We start from the raw sequence: 21,163 nt of genomic DNA, 5'->3' as shown, positions 1-21,163 counted from the left end.
CTGCGCGGGAGAGGGAGAAGCGGGCAGCCGCCGGGCCGCAGGACGGACGCGGGGGAAGGGGGCACCGGCGGCGGCCCAGGAAGGTGCCCGGCAGAGTCCGGGGATGAGGCGCGGCGAGGCCGGGCGAGGCTGGAGGGGCAGCAGCCGCCGCCGCCGCCGCCGCCGCTGACCGGGCCGGCCGGAGGGAGAGATGCGGGACCGGACCGGAGCCCGCACCCCCTGCCCGCAGCCGCCCCTGCCCCTCCTGCCCCTCCTGCCCCTCCTGCTGCCGCCGCTGCTGCTGCTGCTGCTGCTGCTGCTGCCGCCGCCGGGCCTGGGCACCGGGCTCGACGCCCTGCCCGCCGGGGCCTGCCACCCGCTGGGGCCGCCCGCCCCGCAGCCCGCCGGACCCTGCGCCCCTCGGCGCTGGCTGTGCCCGGCCGGGGCCCCGGGATCCTGGCTGCACGCTGCTCGCTGCGGGCCGCGGGGCCCCGAGCTCAGCGGCCGGCTGCTGCTTAGGGGCCGCCGACCCTGGTGCCCGCAGCCCCGGGCCCCCGTGCCCCTGCCCCCGGCCCCGGGGGGCTGCCGCTGGCGCTGCCGCCTCCTGGGAGCCAGGGGCCACCTCTCCCCGCCGGGACGGCTCGTCCTCCCCGCGGGGCCCCGCTGCTTCCAGCCGGCCCGGGCCCCGCGGCTGAGGTGCCGGTCCTGTGGGCCGCGAGGGTACGGGGGCGGGCACGGAGAGGGGCAAGGAGATGGGCGCGGGGCTGAGCACGGAGATGGGGACGAGGGCGGGCCCAGGGGTGCCCACGGAGATGGGGAAGAGGGCAGGAACAGAGGCGGCCGCGGAGATGCGGACGAGGGCGGGCCCAGGGGTGCCCACGGAGATGGGGAAGAGGGCAGGAACAGAGGCGGCCGCGGAGATGGGGACGAGGGCAGGCGTAGGGGTGGCCACGGAGATGGGGACGAGGGCGGGCACAGGGGCGGCCACGGAGAGGGGGACGAGGGCGGCCACAGGGGCGGCCACGGAGAGGGGGACGAGGGCGACCACAGAGGCGGCCACGGAGAGGGGGACGAGGAAAGACACAGAGGCGGCCACGGAGCCGGGCAGGGGGGCGGACGGCGGCGGCGGAACGTGAACACGGCCCCCCAGTTCCAGACGCCCAGCTACCAGGCCACGGTGGCGGAGAACCAGCCGGCGGGCACCCCCGTGGCTTGGCTGCGGGCCTCGGACCCGGACGGCGGCGAGGCGGGCCGGCTGGAGTACAGCATGGACGCCCTGTTCGACAGCCGCTCCAACCTCTTCTTCTCGCTGGACGCCGCCACGGGGGCCGTGACCACGGCCGAGGAGCTGGACCGGGAGACCAAGAGTAGCCACGTGTTCCGCGTCACGGCCCAGGACCACGGCAGCCCCCGGCGCAGCGCCCTGGCCACGCTGACCGTCACGGTGGCCGACACCAACGACCACGACCCCGCCTTCGAGCAGGCCGAGTACAAGGAGAGCCTGCGGGAGAACCTGGAGGTGGGCTACGAGGTCCTGACGGTGCGGGCCACGGACGCCGACGCCCCGGCCAACGCCAACATCCTCTACCGCCTGCTGGAGGGCCCGGGCGCGCCCGGGGCCGCCGAGGCCTCGGAGGCCTTCGAGATCGACCCGCGCTCCGGCGTCATCCGCACCCGGGGCCCCGTGGACCGCGAGGCCGTGGAGTCCTACCTGCTGACGGTGGAGGCCAGCGACCAGGGCCGCGACCCCGGGCCCCGCAGCGCCACGGCCACCGTCCACCTGACCGTGGAGGACGACAACGACAACGCCCCTCAGTTCGGCGAGAAGCGCTACGTGGTGCGGGTCCGGGAGGACGCGGCCCCCGGCGTGCCCATCCTGCGGGTCGCCGCCACGGACCGCGACAAGGGCAGCAACGCCCTGGTCCACTACAGCATCATGAGCGGCAACGCCCGGGGCCAGTTCTACCTGGACGCCCAGACCGGGGCCCTGGACCTGGTCGGCCCCCTGGACTACGAGGCGGCCAAGGAGTACAGCCTGCGTGTCCGGGCCCAGGACGGAGGGCGGCCGCCGCTCTCCAACGTGTCGGGCCTGGTGACCGTGCAGGTGCTGGACGTGAACGACAACGCCCCCATCTTCGTCAGCACGCCCTTCCAGGCCACCGTGCTGGAGAGCGTGCCCCTGGGCTACCTGGTGCTGCACGTGCAGGCCGTCGACGCCGACGCGGGCGAGAACGCCCGGCTGGAGTACCGGCTGTCCGGCGTCGGGCCGGCCTGCCCCTTCGCCGTCCACAACGGCACCGGCTGGATCTCCGTGGCCGCCGAGCTGGACCGCGAGGCCGTGGACTTCTACAGCTTCGGCGTGGAGGCCCGGGACCACGGGGAACCGCCGCTGACCGCCTCGGCCAGCGTGAGCATCACGGTCCTGGACGTCAACGACAACAGCCCGGCCTTCACCCGGCCGGAGTACGCGGTGAGGCTCAACGAGGACGCGGCCGTGGGCACCAGCGTGGTGACGGTGTCGGCCGTGGACCGCGACGCCCACAGCGTCATCACCTACCAGATAGCCAGCGGGAACACCCGCAACCGCTTCTCCATCACCAGCCAGAGCGGCGGCGGCGGCGGGCTCATCTCCCTGGCCCTGCCGCTGGACTACAAGCTGGAGCGCCACTACCTGCTGGCCGTCACGGCCTCCGACGGCACCCGCCAGGACACCGCCCAGGTGCTGGTCAACGTCACCGACGCCAACACCCACCGGCCCGTCTTCCAGAGCTCCCACTACACCGTCAACGTCGACGAGGACCGGCCGCCGGGCACCACGGTGGTGGTGATCAGCGCCACGGACGAGGACACGGGCGAGAACGCCCGCATCACCTACTTCATGGAGGACAGCCTCCCCCAGTTCCGCATCGACGGGGCCACGGGGGCCGTGACCACGCTGGCCCCGCTGGACTACGAGGACCAGGTCTCCTACACCCTGGCCATCACGGCCCGGGACAACGGCATCCCGCAGAAGTCCGACACCACCTACCTGGAGATCCTGGTGAACGACGTCAACGACAACGCCCCGCAGTTCCTGCGCGAGGCCTACCAGGGCAGCGTCTACGAGGACGTGCCCGCCTTCACCAGCGTCCTGCAGGTCTCCGCCACCGACCGCGATGCGGGCCTCAACGGCCGGGTGTTCTACACCTTCCAGGGCGGGGAGGACGGGGACGGCGACTTCGTCATCGAGTCCACCTCGGGCATCGTGCGCACCCTGCGCCGGCTGGACCGCGAGAACGTGGCCCTCTACCGCCTGCGGGCGCTGGCCGTGGACAAGGGCGTGCCCCCATCCCGGACCCCCGTGGAGGTGGCCGTGACGGTCCTGGACGTCAACGACAACCCGCCGGTCTTCGCGCGGGACGAGTTCGATGTCTTCGTGGAGGAGAACAGCCCCATCGGGCTGGCCGTGGCCCGCGTGACCGCCAGCGACCCGGACGAGGGCACCAACGCCCAGATCATGTACCAGATCGTGGAGGGCAACATCCCCGAGGTCTTCCAGCTGGACATCTTCTCCGGGGAGCTGACCGCGCTGGTGGACCTGGACTACGAGGCGCGGGCCGAGTACGTCGTGGTGGTGCAGGCCACGTCCGCCCCGCTGGTCAGCCGGGCCACGGTCCACATCCGCCTCCTGGACCGCAACGACAACCCGCCCGTCCTCGGCAACTTCGAGATCCTCTTCAACAACTACGTCACCAACCGCTCCAGCAGCTTCCCCGGCGGCGCCATCGGCCGGGTGCCGGCCCACGACCCCGACGTCTCCGACGCCCTCAGCTACACCTTCGAGGAGGGCAACGAGCTCAGCCTGGTGCTCCTCAACGCCTCCACCGGGGAGCTGCGGCTCAGCCCGGCCCTGGACAACAACCGGCCGCTGGAGGCCATCATGAGGGTGTCCGTGTCAGGTGAGCCCCCGGGATGCCGCGCGGGCCCGGCGGGGAGAGGGGTCCGGCTGGAGCAGTCGCAGAGGGAAGGAAAGCGGTTGGGCCGGGACGGGGCGGTGGAAGTCAGGGTCGGGGGAGGTGGGGGCCGGGAGGGGGCAGGGGAGGCGGGATTGGATCATGAGTATTGGGCAGTGGGTTGGATGGGCCAAGGCTGGAGCAGTGTCTGGGTAGACTGCGGGGCGGAGCCGGGGGAATGGGGGGAACCTGGCCAGGAGAGTCGGGTGTTGGACCGTGGCTGGGACAGTGACTGGTTGGACCAGTGTCGGGAAGGCGACTGGTTGGATCGTGGCTGGGGCAGCGATTGGTTGGCCCACGGTTCAGGTGGGGCCGGGGGATGGTGGGACCCGGCCCTGGCCCGGTGGGACTCGGACCCCGGATGGGCTAGTGATAAGTTGGACCACGAGCTGGGGCGGGGGCGGGGATTTGAACACCGCTGGAGCGGTGAGAGTGTTGGGAAGCGGGTTGGAGGGCTTAAGGCTGGGCAAGTGGCTGGTCTGATTGTGGGCTGGAGCCGGGAGACGGTGGGGCCTGGCCAGGAGAGTCGGGGGTTGGACCGTGGCCGGGGCAGCGATCGGTCGGATCGTGGCTGGGGCCGAGGTTGCCTGGACCACGGCCGGGGCAGCGGTTGGTTGGACAGACCGTGGCTGGGGCAGTGATGGGTTGGACTGCGGGCTGGGGTAGGGCCGTGGGATGGTCGGACCATGGATGGGCCAGTGATTGGTTGGACCGTGTCGGGGCACGATGGGGCAGGGGGCGGTTGGACAGACCGTGGCTGGGGCGGTGGTTAGTTGGGTAGACCGTGGCCGGGGCAGTGGTTGGTTAGATCGTGGTTCGGAGCAGGGCCGGGTTACGGTGGGCCCGGCCTGGGTCAGTCATTGATTGGACAGCCACGGCTGGGGCAGTGTCAGGGTCTGGAATCACGCCCGGGGCAGTTAGGGCGTTGGGCAATGGGTCGGAGGGACTGGCGGGACCCGGCTGGGGCAGTGGTTGCTGGGCCATGGAGGGGTGGCAGGCTGGGGAGACCTTGGGGCAGGATTCAAATTTCCCTTGGGTCTCTAAGCAGTTTATGACCAGGGGCAAAGAAGGGGGCGGCGGGGCCCTCCTCCTCCCCCGTCCCGCCCCCTGGAAGCAGGCCCCAGGAGGTCTGGCTCATCCCGCCTCCCTTCCTCTTGCCCCGAGCCTGGGCCTGGCCGGGCCGGGCCGGGCCGGGCCGGGCCGGGCCGGATCGGACCACCGCCGTGGTTGGCCGCTTCCCCGCCCCCTCCCTCGCCCCCACCCCCACCCTCCTGCTGGGGGCGGGGCTGGGGAGGACTTTGCCGAGAAAGGCGGGAAGAGTGGCTGAGAGGGGGGCTGGGTGGGGGCCGCGGGGAGGAGATGGGGGAGAGTAGCATTCTGGTGGCTAACGCCCACCCCCCCATCCTCCCGCCCAAGCTCCCCACCCGGGGGCCCGGACTCGGGTGGAAGAGGGGATAGGGGGGATGGCGGGACCCGGGGATCCGGGCCCCTCCACAACTGGTGGTGAACCGGGAGACTCGGTGTGACGGATTCTCTCTCTTCCCCCTCCTCCTCCCTTCCCCGGGACTCTTTGTTTAAGTGGGGGTTCAATAATGATCACCATCATAATTGTGGTATCCGTTAAGCGCTTACTCTGTGCCAGGCACTGTACTGCCAACTCCACCGTCAGGTCTTGGGGGGCTGGGGCTGCAGCAGAGTAGCGTCCTCCCCCCCCCCCCCCATTCCCCGAGCCTGCACAGCCGTCCCTGAAGGACCCAGGTGGCCCAGTCTCCCTGCTGAGCGGCTGCACCCTGAAGTCCCGCCCCCCTCCGCCAGCCCCAGGGGGCGAGGAGTCCCGGGAGATTGTAGTCCGGGGCAGGGTTGGGGGCGGGGAAGGGGGCACCATGCCCCTGCCCATTGAGGGGGCGTGAGAGCCGGCCGCATACCGAGGGCCCAGCGGAGCGTCGCCGCCCTCCTCATCCGGTCACCGCCGGGGCCGCGGGGGGTGGGGAAGGGTCCGAGCTGAGGCCCGGGGGTCGTCCCCGAGGTGGTGGTGAGGAGGGAACGGTCGGGCTGGAGAAGGGGCCGAGGCTGGCCCCGGCCCGAGGAGCTAAAACTCCAGCCGGGGCCAGCAGGCTGCACCTGCTCCGGGCCTGCCCGGCCCCAAGATGCAGACCTGCACCAAGGTTGGGGGGCAGTGAGGGGCAGGTATCAGATGAACCTTAATCACTGTGGGCTACTCCCCTCTGAGCCCCAGTTACCCCTGAGAGGACAGAGGAGACGTGGGGAGGGGGCGGGCCCTGGGCCATGGGGGTCGAGGGTGAGGTTATTGGGGGGCCAGGGATCGAAGTGCCTGAGCTCTCTCCCCTAGGGCGTGGAGCTGAGAAGGAAGTTGAGGGGTTTAGAGGGTCAGCGTGGGCCAAAGCCCCTGACTGCCCCCGGGGCCATTCGACCCTCGACCCGGCTCCCCTCCCCCGCCCCCCCGCCCCCGGGGAAGGGGGCTTCAGGACCCAGGGGGAGCCGGAAAGAAGAGATGCAGTCTCAAGGGAGCTGCCCCAGAGCCACAGACACCTCCTGCCGGCCCCTCCCCCTGCGAGTGGGAAAATGGGGTGAAGCTTCTTTGGAACCTCCAGACCCAGCTCCTCCTCCGCCCCCGCCCCCCCCCCGGCACTGACCCCTCCAGGCAGTTGCTATGACAACCCCAAAGTTAAGCGAAGCTGGGGAGGGGGAGTGGAGGGTGGCGCTCTGGGACTGGCGCTGCCTCTTTGTCTGCCCGCTCCTGCTCTTTGTCTCTTCTCTTTCTCTCTCCTGTCCCGCCGGCTTCCTCCCCTTCCCCTCCCTTCCCTCCCCTGTCTCTCTGCCCCTTTCTCTCTCCCTCTGAATCTCTGAGTCTCTCCTTCTCCCCCAGAGCCAGAGCTGGACAGGAACTCTGCTCCGGCCCCGAGCTCTGCCCTGCACCACCTTGCCTACCGCGCCCATATCCACCCACTGAGCTGTAACCACCCCTTGAGCCCCGCCACCTCAGTTTCCTCCTCTGGGAACTGTGGGGTCAGGAGGGATTTGAAGGGAATTTGGAGCTAGGCTCATTTCCAAGGCAACCATTGTCCCGAGGTCAACGAGGAGCCCTGGAGAGGTGGAGGCCTGGGGACCAGTCAGAGAAGGGAGACTGGGACCTGGAGTTAGTAGTCATACTCGTAGCGTTTATTAAATGATTACTTCTGCAGGACACTGTACTAAGCTCTGGCAGAGAATAAACAGGCACGAATTAGACATGGTGCCTGTCCCTCGGGGGGCCATGGTATCGCTGAGGATCCCAAAGCCCCCTCTCCCTCAGGGAGAGTGAGGAGCAGGGGGCCGGTGGTTGAGGTGTGAGCCAGGGGAAGAAGTGGCAGGTGGCCAGTACAGGAGACAAGGAAAACCAGACAGAAGGATTGGGGGGTTTGGGGGTTGGGGGGGTGGGGGGAGAGACAGGCGGACAGCCAGATGGGAAGAATCGAGCTGGAGAAGAGACAGACGGAGCTAGGAGGTAGACAGAGAGTCGGCAGCGGGCCGTCTCCAAGTTTTTGTCTTCATGAGCATTGATTTCTTCTCTACTAGGGAAGGGGGCTCTGGGAGGAAGGAGGGTTCTTATGCAAGGGGAGGGGCCCTTCTGAACCTAAATTCTGAAAATGTTCCATAGCATTAAATGAGCATCTACTCTGTACAGACCCCTGTCCAGAGCTCTTGGAAGAGTATAATAATTAGGAGACATGATCCCTGCCCTCGAGGAGTTTACAATTTGTGATATGGGCATTTCGCCGCACCATGAATGAACATGTGCATACCTGCCTGTAGACACGTGTGTGGAGTTGTGTGGAGGGTTCAAAGGCCCGGTAGCACTTGATTGGATGCAACCCCTACCCCCGGACCTCCTTAGATTCCTCAGAGTCTAAACTGTGAGTCCGATGAAAGCGACTAGGCCCAATCTGATTATCTTGCATCTGTGCTTAGTTCCATCCTTGGCACACAGAAATGACTTAACAAATCCCTTCATAATTATTAAGTGGGAGGGAGGGCCAGCCCAGCTCTGCCACTTGTCAGCTGTGTGACTGTGGGCAAGTCACTTAACTTCTCTGTGCCTCAGTTACCTCATCTGTAAAATGGGGATTAAGACTGTGAGCCCCACGTGGGACATCCTGATTCCCCTGTGTCTACCCCAGCGCTTAGAACAGTGCTCGGCACATAGTAAGCGCTTAACAAATACCAACATTATTTAATTCTCATGAAGAAATTGAGGCACAGAGATGTTAAGTGATATGCCCAAAGTCACACAGGAAAGAAGTGGCAAAGCCAGGATTAGAACCCGGGTCTTCTGACACCCAGGCCCATGCTCTTTCCACTAGGCCACACTGCTTCTCCCTGGGTCCCTCTCTAGATAAAGGTGAGTGGCTATGTGAATGTGTGTGTGTGCAAGAGTGAATAAGTGTGTGTGGGTATGGGACATTATGTGTAAAAGTGTGGGTGAATGTGGATGAGTGTGAGAAGGTGTGTCTGTTTAGTATGTGTACCCATGTTTGATTGAGATTCATGGGTACGTGCATGTATGTTCAGCATCATGCTCTACCTCCCACTCCTCCTTGCCCAGCCCCTCACTCCCTGGTGCCTCAGGAGCTGCTGCAGGACAGGCAGGGAGCTGCTCTGTGCATTTCTTCTTCCATCCATCAGTCCCTCCCTCTGCCAGGAGTCATGGGAAAACTTCCCCAGGAAGGCCCTGTACCCTGATCTGTTGGGCTGCCCCTGGGGCCATCTCCCTTCTTGCTCTTGCTCTGGCCCCCAGACCCAGGCTCCTGCCCCAAGGAAGGGGAACGGGGGTCCCAGGCTGGCCGCGGAGAGAGGGACAAGCCAGTGAGGAATGCTTTGTGTCGGGCCGTTGCCACGGGGATGGCCACCGACTCCTGAGCAGCTGCAAGTCTCAATGGGAGAGGGGGACCGGGCCCGGCTTTTCATGCCAGCATTGTCTCCACCCCTCCACCCCCCGGCCGGCTCCTCGACCCCCCTCCCGGTCCCTGGGCCCCCGCCCCTGGCTTGGCCCCTGTGCCTTCGTCCCCTGCCTGGCCCCTGGGCCCCTTCTATCCTGAGCAGGAGCTGGCGATGCTCAGATGCCACCTGGTCACAGTTCCTAATAAGTCATTCCACATGGACTAGGTAAAACGTGGGGGGGGGGGTTGGAGGGGAGGGCAGAGGAGATGGAGCGGGTGTTCGGGCAGGGGGTCTGCTTTACTCCCAGCTGCAGTGAGTCCCATGCCTACTGACTTTTTTATGGTATTTGCTTAGCGCTTACTACGTGCCACACACTGTACTAAGCACTGCAGTAGATATAAGCTAATCATTCATTCATTCATTCAACAGTATTTATTGAGCGCTTACTATGTGCGGAGCACTGTATTAAGCACTTGGAATGTACAATTCGGCAACAGATCGAGACAATCCCTGCCCAACAACGGGCTCACAGTCTAAACGGGGGAGACGGCAAAGCAAAGCAGAACAAAACAAAACAAGACAACATCATCAAGATAAATAGAATCAAGGAGATATACACCTCATTAACAAAATAAATAGGGTAATAAATAATATATACAAATGAGCACAGTGCTGAGGGGAGGGGAAGGGGGAAGAACTGGGGAGGAGGGGAGGAGGAGCAGAGGGAAAGGGGGGACACAACTAATCAAGTTGGACACAGTCCGTGTCCCACATGGGGCTCCCAGTCCTAATCCCACAGATGAGGTAACTGAGGCACAGAGGAAGTGAAGTGGCTTGCCCAAGATCGTACAGCAGACAGGTGGCCGAGCTGGGATTAGAATCCAGGTCCTTCTGACTCCCAGGCCTATGCTCTATCCACTAGGCCATGCTGCTTTTTCTGTTGGGAGGTGAAGGGGGAAGACCAAGGCGGACAGAGTTTCTTCTATCTCCCTGGAACCAGAAGGGAGGGAGGGAGGGAGGGGCTCCAGGCTCCCCTGGAGGTTCTGTGCCCTCCAACAGCTCAGGCTAGAACGAGAACAGGGTGGAGGTGGAGGACTCTGGGGAGGTCCATTTATCCCCCCTTTTGTCCTTCATCACTTCACTTCCAAGGCCCCAGAGATCCTCTATCAATCAATCAATGGTATTTATTAGTTCATTCATCCATTCATTCAATCGTATTTATTGAGTGCTTACTGTATGCGGAGCACTGTATTAAGTGCTTGGAAAGTACACTTCAGCGATAAAGAGACAATCCCTGCCCACACTGGTCTTACAGTCTAGAAGGAGGGAGACAGACATCAAAACAAGTAAACAGACATTAATATAAATATATAGAATTATAGATACGTACTTATATACTCCTCTCTCAGGGTCGCACCTGGAGAGTTTCCAGTCCTCTACCAGTCTCGGCTATGGAAGGGAGAGTCGAGCAGGGGCCTACCCATTCCATTCCTGGCTTGGGCAGTGGCTAGTGAGTGGAAGGCCATCTGCTACAAGTCAAAACTCACCCATGCTGGGCAGCAGCAGCATGGGAGAGAATCAAGGGCGGAGGCTTGAGTTTACTGTGCGGAAGGCGGCAATGGTAAACCACTACGGTATTTTTACAAGAAAACTCTATGGATACAACACCAGAAAGATTGCAGATGGAGAGCGGGGAGTTCTGGGAGAGATGTGTCGTGGTGTCGCTATAAATGGATCGGAAACAGCTCGATGGCATAAGACAAGACATATATACACAAGTGTTGTGGAATGGGAAGGGGAGGAGAGCAAAGGGAGCAAGTTGGGGTGATGGGGAGGGAAGGAGAGCTGAGGAAAAGGAGGCGGGGGCTTAGTCTGGGAAGGCCTCTTAAAGGAGATGAGCCTTAAATCGGGCTTTGAAGGGGGGAAGTGAGAAGGGTGTTTCAGGCCAGGGGTAGGTCGTGGGCCAGAGGACGAAGGCAGGACAGGTGAGAACGAGGTACAGTGAGAAGGTTAGCACCAGAGGAGTGGAGCACGAGGGCTGGGATGTAGAAGGAGAGAAGGGAAGTGAGGTAAGAGGGGTCAAGGTGATGAACAGCTATTGTCTGTAGAACATTGTATTAAGCACTTGGAGGAGGACAGTAGAGTTGGTAGAACAAGTTCTCTTCCCACTAGTAACTTGCAGTCTAGAGGGAGAGACAGACATTAAAATAAATTACAGATATGGACATAAATGCTGTGGGGCTGAGGGTGGGGTGAATATCAAACGCTTAAAGGGTACAGATCCAAGTGCATCGGTGACGTAGAGGGAGAGGGAGTCAAGGAAACGAGGGCTTAGATGGGGCAGGCCTCTTGGAGGAGATGGGATTTTTAAAAGGCTTTGAAAGTGGAGAGTGGCGCTCTGTTGGATATGAAGGGGGAGGGAGTCTCAGGCCAGAAGAAGGATGTGGGAAAGGAGTTAGTAGTGAGAGAGGCAAGATGGAGGAACAGTGAATAGGTTGGAATTAGAGGAGTGAAGTGTGCGGCCTGGGCTGTAGTAAGAAATCAGCAGGGTAAGATAGGAGGGGGAGAGTTGATTGCTTTAAAGCCAATGGTAAGGAATTTCTCTCAGATGCAGGGGTGGATGAGCAACTATTGGAGGTTTCTGAGGAGTAGGGAGACACGGACTGAACGTTTTTTAGAACAATGATCTGGGCAGCAAAATAGATTAGGCCTGGAGTGGAGAGAGACAGGAGGCAGGGAGGTCAGCAAGGAGGCTGATGGAGTCAGTAATTAAGGCGGGATAGGATAAGTGCTTGGACTAGCATGTTAGCAGTTTTGATGGAGGAGAAAGGGCAGATTTTAGTGATGGGAAGGTAGAACTGACAGGATCTGGTGACAGATTGAATGTGTAGGTTGAATGAGAGAGACGAATCAAAGATAATGCAAGGTTATGGGCTTGTGAAACAGGGAGGACAGTGATGATGATAATATTTGTTAAGTGCTTACTATGTGTCAAGTACCATTCTAAGTGCTGGGATAGATATGAGATAATCAGGTTGGACGCAGTCCCTGTCCCATATGGTGTTCACAATCTAAGTAGAAGGGTGAACGGGTACTGCTCCCCATTTTATAAATGTGGAAACTGAGGCATAGAAATGTGAAGTGACCTGCCCAAGGTCACACAGAAGGCAAGTGGTGGAGCCAAGATTAGAATTTAGGTCCTGACTCCTAAACCCCGCTCTTTCCACTAAGCCTGGCTGCTTCTTGGCGTTGCCTTCAGTGATGGGAAAGATGGCCAGGACAGGATTCGGGTGGGAAGATGAGGAGTTCTGTTTGGGGCATATCTAGTTTGAGGTGTGGAATGGACAGCCAATTAGGGATATCCTGAAGGCAAGAAGAAATATAAGAGTGCAAAGAAGAAAAGAGAGATCAGGGCTGGAAATGTAGATTGGGGAATCACCCACGTTGAGATGGTTGTTGAAGCCTTGAAAAGCAAATGAGTTCTCCAAAGGAGTGGGTGTAGATGGAAAACAGACGGGGACCCAGAACTGAACCTTGAGAGATTCCCACAGTTAGAGGGTGGGAGACAGAGGAGGAGCCTGAGAAACAGACTGAGAATGAGCGGCCAGAGAGAGAGGAGAACCGGGAGAGGACAGTGTCAGTGAAGCCAACGTTAGAAAATGTTTCCAGGAGATGGGGGTGATCAATGGTGTCGAAGGCAGCTGAGAGGTCAAGGAGAATTAAGATGAAATAGAGGCCAGTGGATTTGGCAAGACTATCACTGGTGACCTTTGAGAGGGTGGTTTCCATGGAGTGAAGGGGGTGGAAACCAGATGGGAGTGGGTTAAGGAGAGATTAGAGGAGAATAAGGGAGGCAGTGGGTGTCGACCACCCACTCCTGAAGTTTAGGTCAGGGGTGTAGGTAGAGGGGGTAGATTTCGAGAAGAGGTGGGGGAATATCCTCTTGAGATGCTGCTGGGAAAGATGGGAAAGTCGAAGAAGGGGCAGAAGGAGGGAGTAACTGGAGAGGAGCCGGGGCAATTTTAGGGAGAAGATGCCCTGATGGTTTCAGTTTTCCCAGTGAAGTACACGACAAGGTCACGAGGGGCAAGAGATGGGGGGAGAGGGTGGACAGGGGGTTTGAGGACCGAGTTAAATATCTGAAACAGCCGGGGTGGACCCTGGGCCTGGGAGGTAATAAGGATGGAGTGATAATGTTGCCAGATGGCGGAGAGGGCACCTCCCACAGGCCTGGCGGAGTCGGGGGTGGGAGGCGGGGAACGACAACTCGGGGACCCAGGCCACGTCCATCGACACAAATATGGGAACATCAGGAGCGACTGGATGAGGCGGCCTGGTGGGAGAGTGGGTGGGGCTAATCAGGGAGGGCTTCCTGGAGGAGGTGGCCTCGAACCGCATCTAAAGGGGTTTGAGAAGGCGTTGAGAGCAGGGAGGCCGGCCTCTGGGTAGGGTGTGGTTCCAAGGCTCTGGGTTGGGAGAGGGAAGACCGGGATCAGGAGTCGGGACTGGCTCGCTGGGCTGGAACAGGAGGGCCGAGCCGGGGAAGAGCTGATGGCTCATGGCAGAGCAGAAGAGAGGAAGGGATGGTGAGAAGTAGTAAAAAGGGAAGGGGGCGAACGGGGTTAGGGAGGGAGATTTTGGCACGGGAGGGGGTAAAGGAGGGTGGTGTAAAGGCGGGTAAGGGCAGGGAGGGGAAAAGGGAGGAGAGAGGGCGGGTGGTGGCGGGTGGAGGGGACAGGAGGAAGGGAGAGAGGCGGACGGGCAGGGCGGGGCAGGGCAGGGCGGGGCAGGGCAGGGCGGGGCAGGGCGGGGCAGGGCGGGGCAGGAGGGACGGTGGAAGCTGGAGGGCGGGGGGGCGGCGGGCCGTCCTCCCGGCGGCGGCTCCCAGCTCTGGGCTCCCCGCAGACGGCGTCCACAGCGTGTCGGCCCAGTGCGCCCTGCGGGTGACCATCGTCACGGACGAGATGCTGACCCACAGCATCACGCTGCGGCTGCAGGACATGAGCCCGGAGCGCTTCCTCTCGCCGCTGCTGGGCCTCTTCGTCCGCGCCGTGGCGGCCACCCTGGCCGCGGCCCCGGAGCGGGTGGTGGTCTTCAGCGTCCAGCGGGACTCGGACGTGCCCGGGGCGCACGTCCTCAACGTCAGCCTGTCGGTGGGGCGGGCCGGGCCGGGCCCGGGGCCCGGGACCCCGTCGGGGGGCTTCCTGCCGTCCGAGGACCTGCAGGAGCGGCTCTACCTCAACCGCAGCCTCCTGGCGGCCCTGTCGGCCCAACGCGTGCTGCCCTTCGACGACAACATCTGCCTGCGGGAGCCGTGCGAGAACTACATGCGCTGCGTGTCGGTCCTGCGCTTCGACTCGACGGCGCCCTTCATCGCCTCGGCCTCGGTCCTCTTCCGGCCCATCCACCCGGTGGGCGGCCTGCGCTGCCGCTGCCCGCCCGGCTTCACCGGAGACTTCTGCGAGACCGAGATCGACCTCTGCTACTCCAGCCCCTGCGGCCCGCACGGACGCTGCCGGACCCGAGAGGGCGGATACACCTGCCACTGCCCGGACCACTTCACCGGTGATGAGCGTCGCCATCTAATAATAATAGTGTTGGTATCTGTGAAGCGCTTGCTGTGTGCCGAGCACTGTTCGGAGCGCTGGGTAGATACGAGGTAATTAGGTTGGCCCTCGTGGGGCTCGCGGTCTTCATCCCCATTTTAGCAGATGAGGTCACCGAGGCCCAGAGAATAGTATTTATTGAGCGCTTACTATGTGCAGAGCACTGTACTAAGCGCTTGGGATGAACAAGTCGGCAACAGATAGAGACAGTCCCTGCCGTTTGACGGGCTTACAGTCTAATGGTGACTTGCCCACAGTCACGCAGCTGATGAGGGGCAGAGCCGGGATTAGAACCCACGGCCTCTGACTCCCAAGCCGGGGCTCTTCCCACTGAGCCACGCTGCTTCTCATAATCCTAATCATCATCATCACGATCATAGTGTTCGTTAAGCCCTTACTATGTGCCCGGCACAGTTCTCAGCGCTGGGGGAGGCAGTTAGGTTGTCCCACGTGGGGCTCACATTCTTCATCCCCATGATAACGATGTTGGTGTTTCTTGAGCGCTTTCTGTGCCCAGCACTGTTCTGAGCGCTGGGGGACATGCGAGGTGAACACACTTCCTCAGGCTGTCGTTCTTCCCATCCTACTCATCATCATCAATAGCAGTGTTTCTGAAGCGCTCACTCTGTGCCGAGCACTGTTCGGAGCGCTGGGAAAGATACATGGTAAACAAACTTCCTCAGGCCGCCGTTCCTTCCATCCTACTCATCATCATCAGTAATAAGTGTTTCTGAAGCGCTCCGTATGTGCCAAGCGCTGTTCTGAGCTCTGGGAGAGATACAAGGTAAACACACTTCCTCAGGTGGTCGTTCCTCCCGTCCTACTCATAATCATCTTTAATAGTGTTTCTGAAGCGCTCACTAGGTGCCAAGCACTATTCTGAACGCTGGGGGACATACAAGGTAAATACACTTCCTCAGGCCGTCGTTCCTCCCATCCTACTCATCATCACCAAATAGTAGTGTTTCTGAAGCTCTCCTTTATGTGCCAAGCACTGTTCTGGACGCTGGGGTCGATACAAGGTAATTAGGTTGTCCCACGTGGGGCTCACAGTCTTCATCTCCATTATAAAGATGATGACAGTACTTGTTAAGCACTCACTCTGTGCCAAGCACTGTTCTAAATGCTGGGGTAGATACAAGGTAATTAGGATGTCCCCCGTGGGGCTCACAGTCTTCATCCCCATTATAATGATGATGGTGGTATTTGTTAAGCACTCACTCTGTGGCAAGCACTGTTCTGAGCGCTGGGGTAGTACAAAGTAATTAGATTGTTCCACATGGGGCTCACAGTTTTAGTCCCCATTATAATGATAGTGTTTGTTAAGCGCTCACTATGTGCCAAGCACTGCTTTAAGCACTAGGGTAATTAGGTTGTCCCAGGTGGGGCTCACAGTTCTTCATCATTATAATGATGATGATGGTATTTGTTAAGTACTTACTACTATGTGGCAAGCACTGTTGTGAGCGCTGGAATAGTACAAGGTAATTAGATTGTCCCACGTGGGGCTCACAGTCTTAATCCCAATTATGCAGATGAGGTAACTGAGGTACATAGAAGTTAAGTGGTTTACTGCTCCCACGGCAGAAAAGTGGCGGAGCTGGGATTAGAAACACCACGTCCTCCGACTTCGAGATTTATTCAAACCTAGAATTGAAAAAAAGCACAAACAGGTAAAAGTAATAATATTTAAAAGTGAACCAAAAGTTCATCTTTTCATGGATTCTGTAAGCGCTTACTAGGTGCCAAGCACTGCTCTAAGCACGGGATAATGGTACTTGTTCAGCGCTCACTAGGTGCCAAGCACTGCTCTAAGCTAATTCAATAGTATTTATTGAGCGCTTACTATGTGCAGAGCACTGTACTAAACGCTGGGAAAGATTCAAATCAGTTAGGTTGGTCACAGCCCCTGTCCCACATAGGGCTCCCCATTTTACAGATGAGATAACCGAGGCCCAGAGAAGTGAAGTGATTTGCCCAAGGCCACATGGCCGATATGTGGCAGTCTGGTTTAGAACCCGTGACCTTCTGACTCCCAAGCCTGTGCTCTAGCCAGTAAACTATGCTGTATTGATTGAGCGCTTACTGTGTGAAACACTGTACTAAGCCCTTGGAAGAGTACAAAACAACAATAAACGGCCACATGCCCTGCCCCCATCGAGCTTAGAGTGTAGAGGGAGGGGAGACAGACATTAATATAAATAATTACAGATATGTATACAAGGGCTGTGTTTACTGAGTTCTTACTGTGTGCGGAGCACTGTACTAAGCCCTTGGAAGAGTACAAAGCAACAGTAAATGGACACGGTCCCTGCCCACAACTAGTTTGCAGTGTAAAGGGGGAGACAGACATTAATGTAAATAAATGACAGATATGGCCTTAAGTGCTGTGGGGCTGGGTCAGGGGGAATGAATAATGGGAGCATGTCAGGGCGACACTAAAGGGAGTGGGAGTAGAGAAAAGGAGGGTTTACGGGGTGTGATGCGGAGGGCGGCACCCTGAGACCTGAGCAAAGGCGTGGGGGAGTGGGGTGGATTTTAAGGAAGAGGGGGTGTCGGCCAGGGAGAAGAGGTGGAAAAAAGGGGACAAACTCAAGGGAGGAGGAGGAGGAGGCTATCAATCAAGCAGTTGTTTTTATTGAGTGCTTACTGTGTGCAGAGCAGTATACTAAGTGCTTGGAAGAGCTTTTATTTTGTGTGTGCTTTTTATTGGTATTTGTTAAGTGCTTATTTTGTGTCAAGACTGTTCAAGAACTGGGGTAGATACAAGTTACTCAGACCGGATACAGTCCCTCTCCCTCATGCAGCTCACAGTCTAAGAGGGAGGGACAATAGGGAGTGAATCTCCATTCTGCAGTTGAGGAAACTGAGACATAGAGAAGTTAAGTGCCTTGATTAAGGTTACACAGCAGGCAAGTGGCAGAGCCAGAATTAGAATCCAGCTCCTTCTGACTCCCAGGCCCATGCTCTATCCACCGGGCCACACTGCTTCTCAAACCCCATTTTTAGGAGGGCTTTGAAGACGGGGAGAGTGGGAGGGAGTTCCAGGCTGGAGGGAGTATGTGAGCAAGGGGTCGATAGTGACAGAGGCGAGATTGAGGCCCAGTGAGTAGGTTCATTCATTCATTCATTCATTCATTCAATTGTATTTATTGAGCGCTTACTGTGTGCAGAGCACTGTACTAAGCGCTTAGAAAGTACAATTCGGCAACAAATAGAGACAATCCCTACCCAACAATGGGCTCACAGTTTAGAAGCGAAGAGACAGAGACAAAACAAAACGAGTTGGCATTAGATAAGCAAAGTGTGGGGGCTGGGTTGTAATGGGAGAGAGAGAGAATGCTTAGCAAGGATAGACTGGTGGCTGGTAGAGGTGGAGGGGAAGCCTCAGGATAAGGACTGTACCCTTGGCCCTTCCTCCCTGACCCTGGCTTCTTTCTGGGGTCTTGTGGTCCTCTTCTGGACCCCTGGCTCTCCACTCATTTTTCATCCATCTTCCTCCAACCCCAATCCCTTCTGTCTCCTCCACTATTCGCTCCTGGGTCATAGGAGCTGACAAGGTCCCTGAGCCCTTGACCCAGGTTCAGGCCTTCAAATTATGAAGCCAGCAGGGCACTCCTGGGCCTTCCCACCCTTGGGATCCCCCAGGGTCCAGGTCTGGAGCAGGGCATGGGACATTCGCAAGGGAGCCAAGCCCCTGCCTCCAGCCGTCCCCCGGGGCACGGCTATACGGAGGGGGTGCTCTGCCAGACAGCATGGAGTTACCTGTCCCCATCCTTCCCCCTGCCCCCAGCCTGTGCCCCGTGGGGAGGCTGGGGCCTGAGGTCTTTCTTGGGCTCTGAGGATGGGAGAACCATGGGGTTACTGCAGGCCTGGGAACAGCTGCTTGGTCACTAAGCTCAGGAGTCCAGAGGAGCCCAGAGGAATCCAGTACTCAAGCAGGATCTTGGAGAGAGAGAGGGCAGACAAGACCTGAGAAGGGAAGATCCACGGGGAGCCCAAAAACCTGGTCAGAGGGACAGGAGACTTTTCATTTTTATTGCTGGCTCAGGGTCAGTATGTAACATTCCTGCCCATGGGGTCCAGAATTAAAGCCCCCAACCCTACAGAACACCAAGATCCCAACCCCACAGACCCCATGTGGGGCAGGCAGTCGCCCCCATCACCTGCTTGGAGTTAGCACCAAAGGATCCGGGTCTCCTCCAGGGAAGACAGGATCGCCAAGCCCCCGCGCCCCATGTGATGTGGTTCCTGGCCACCCCTCAACCTTGCCACCCACCCTCCCAGACCCGCCTCCCCACCAAACCCCCGACTTTCAGCCCAGCCACCTTAGGAGGCAGGATGGGAAATGGGTCCAGAGTTAGACACTAAGCACAGAGAGGGTGAGTCATCAACCCAGCTCACCCAGCATGTGAGGGGCAGTACGGAGTGGAGAGACCCAGGAGTCCAGACTCCCAGCTCAGTCTCTTCCTCAGGAGACTGAAGCTGTCCTCATTTCCAGCCCAATGAGACTATGCAAAAAAACCCACCCTTATCCTCCCTTAGTGATTGTGTTAGGGCTGGAACCCAAGCCCCCTGCTTCGGTAGGGAACAAGTCTGCCAACTCTGTTAAATTGTACTCTCCCAAGCGCTTAGTATAGTGCTCTGCTTAGAGTAAGCACTTAATAAAAGAAGTTGGTTAATTGATAATTCCTCCCCCCACCCCTCCCCCACCCCAGCTGTCTTCTGCCTGATCTCAAAGCCCTTCATAGCAATCAGAAAGGCGAGAATTTGGATGGCAGGGTTGGGGGACGGCAGTGGATCCCCGCTCCCTCAGGACTGGATCAATTAATCAGTGGTATTTACTGAGCGCTTACTGTGTGTAGAGCACTGTACTAAGTGCTTGGGAGAGTACGATGCAACAGAATTAGCGGACACGAACGAGCTTATAGTCTAGAGTGGAAGACAGTAGCCTGGATGACCAGGGACCTTTCAGGAAAGCCCGATCACATCGTTTTTTCCAGACTGAGCCAACCTGACCTGACCGACGGGGCGGGGGAGGGGAGAACTGTTTCCCTGCAGTGGGTTAGAGCACTTCTCCATGGCGCCAGTGTTATTAGGGCTTATTATTGTAGGGTCTTTTCTGAGACCGATTGTTATTTTAGGGTCTTTTCTGTAACCGATGTTTATCTAGAGTTGGGGTGGGGGGAAGGGTGCAGGGGAAGGGTTGGGGATTGAGGCCCTGCTGCTAGTCATAGGTGGCCCTGGCAGGGCAGCGGAAAGCTGCTGGCATAGCTGGCGCCTGAGCCCCCTTCTCTCCTGGCCCGCCGCCCTCAGGTGAGCACTGCGAAGTGAGTGCCCGGTCCGGCCGCTGTGCCCCCGGCATCTGCAGGAACGGGGGGACCTGCATCAACCTGCTGGTGGGTGGTTTCAAGTGCCAGTGCCCAGAGGGTGATTTCGAGAAGCCATACTGCCAAGTGACTGCCCGCAGCTTCCCTGCCCGGTCGTTCCTCACCTTCCGTGGCCTGCGCCAGCGCTTCCACTTCACCCTGACCCTCACGTGAGTGTCCGTGGGCCCCGGGCTGGTGCCCAGTGCACTGAGCAGGGGCAGACCCCGGGATGGTTTGGCAAAAGGGCTCAGGTCCCGGGGCAGGGGTAGGCGGGCCTTGAGGTTGGGCACCTGAGTCACTGCAGTCTCCTCGTCCTGCCTAGTGGGTTGCCAGGACTCCCGTCTGTCTGTGTGTCCATCCTGGGAGCAACCTAGAAGCCAATACCCCATGTATGTCTGTCCGGGCTGGGGATATATCTGTCCAGGCTGGGGACAGTCCGGGAGTCAGACCGCTGTCTGTCTCTGTGTCCATCTGGAGCTATCTAGGTGTCAGCCCCCTGTCTGTCTGTCCATCCCGGGGGCAGTCCGGGAATCAGACCCCCGTCTCTCCATCTGTCCATCTGGGGCAGTGCCTAGGACTCCATGTCTGTTGGTCTGTCCTGGGGTCAGTCCGGGACCCTAGGAGGCCCCAGCCTAATCTTGGCCCCAAAGGCGGCGGGTAAGCATGCTGCTTAGTCAGGCCCCAGGGACGGGATCGATTCCTCGAAGTCCCCGTTCCGCCACCCCCGTCAGGTTTGCGACGAAGGAGCAGGACGGGCTGCTGCTCTACAACGGCCGCTTCAACGAAAAACATGACTTCGTGGCCCTCGAGATCATCCAAGGGCAGATCCAGCTCACCTTCTCCGCAGGTATGGGTCCTGCTCACCTCCCCGGGCACCTTCAGACCCCGCCCACCTCTTCTGGGCACCCACGGACCTTGCCCTTCTTTCCCGAGCACCCTCAGACCCTGCCCTCCTCTCCCGAGCACCCTCGGGTTCTGCCTGCCTCGATCAGACCCAACACTCCTTCCCTGGGCACCCTCAGACCCTACCCTCCTTTCCTGAGCACCCGCAGGCCCTGCCCTCCTTTCCCGGGCACGCCGAGGTCCCAACTCTCCTCACCGGGGCCCCATCGAACGCCCTTCCCCGCCGCTATTGCCTCGCCTGGCCCAAATTCTGGGTGCCGTGTGCCCTTGTGCCCACAGGAGAGTCGATCACCACGGTGACCCCGTTCATCCCTGGAGGCGTCAGCGACGGCCAGTGGCATTCGGTGCAACTGCACTACTACAACAAGGTGGGCAG

The 21,163-nt window shown here is 59.7% G+C and overlaps 1 protein-coding gene and 1 non-coding gene across 2 annotated transcripts in view; both read left to right on the top strand.

Annotated features, from left to right (window-relative positions):
- Positions 1-262: 262 nt before the first annotated feature.
- Positions 263-21,163, top strand: part of CELSR2 (cadherin EGF LAG seven-pass G-type receptor 2) — a gene marked incomplete at its 5' end in the record, with an annotated part of 44,418 nt that continues 23,517 nt past the window's right edge. Inside the window, 5 exons of the mRNA XM_039912511.1 lie at positions 263-3,917; positions 13,815-14,474; positions 19,832-20,054; positions 20,616-20,731; positions 21,067-21,155. Of these exons, the coding sequence (XP_039768445.1) occupies positions 263-3,917; positions 13,815-14,474; positions 19,832-20,054; positions 20,616-20,731; positions 21,067-21,155 (4,743 nt within the window). The remainder of the gene's footprint in view (positions 3,918-13,814; positions 14,475-19,831; positions 20,055-20,615; positions 20,732-21,066; positions 21,156-21,163) is intronic.
- LOC114813429 lies at positions 10,309-10,446 on the top strand. Its single transcript, XR_003761149.1, has one exon. It is a non-coding gene; the product is annotated as a small nucleolar RNA SNORA7 (small nucleolar RNA).

This window comes from Ornithorhynchus anatinus, chromosome 7 (assembly GCF_004115215.2).
Source record: "Ornithorhynchus anatinus isolate Pmale09 chromosome 7, mOrnAna1.pri.v4, whole genome shotgun sequence".
NCBI classification, from domain to species: domain Eukaryota; kingdom Metazoa; phylum Chordata; class Mammalia; order Monotremata; family Ornithorhynchidae; genus Ornithorhynchus; species Ornithorhynchus anatinus.
This window is presented reverse-complemented; position numbering and strand designations above follow the sequence as displayed.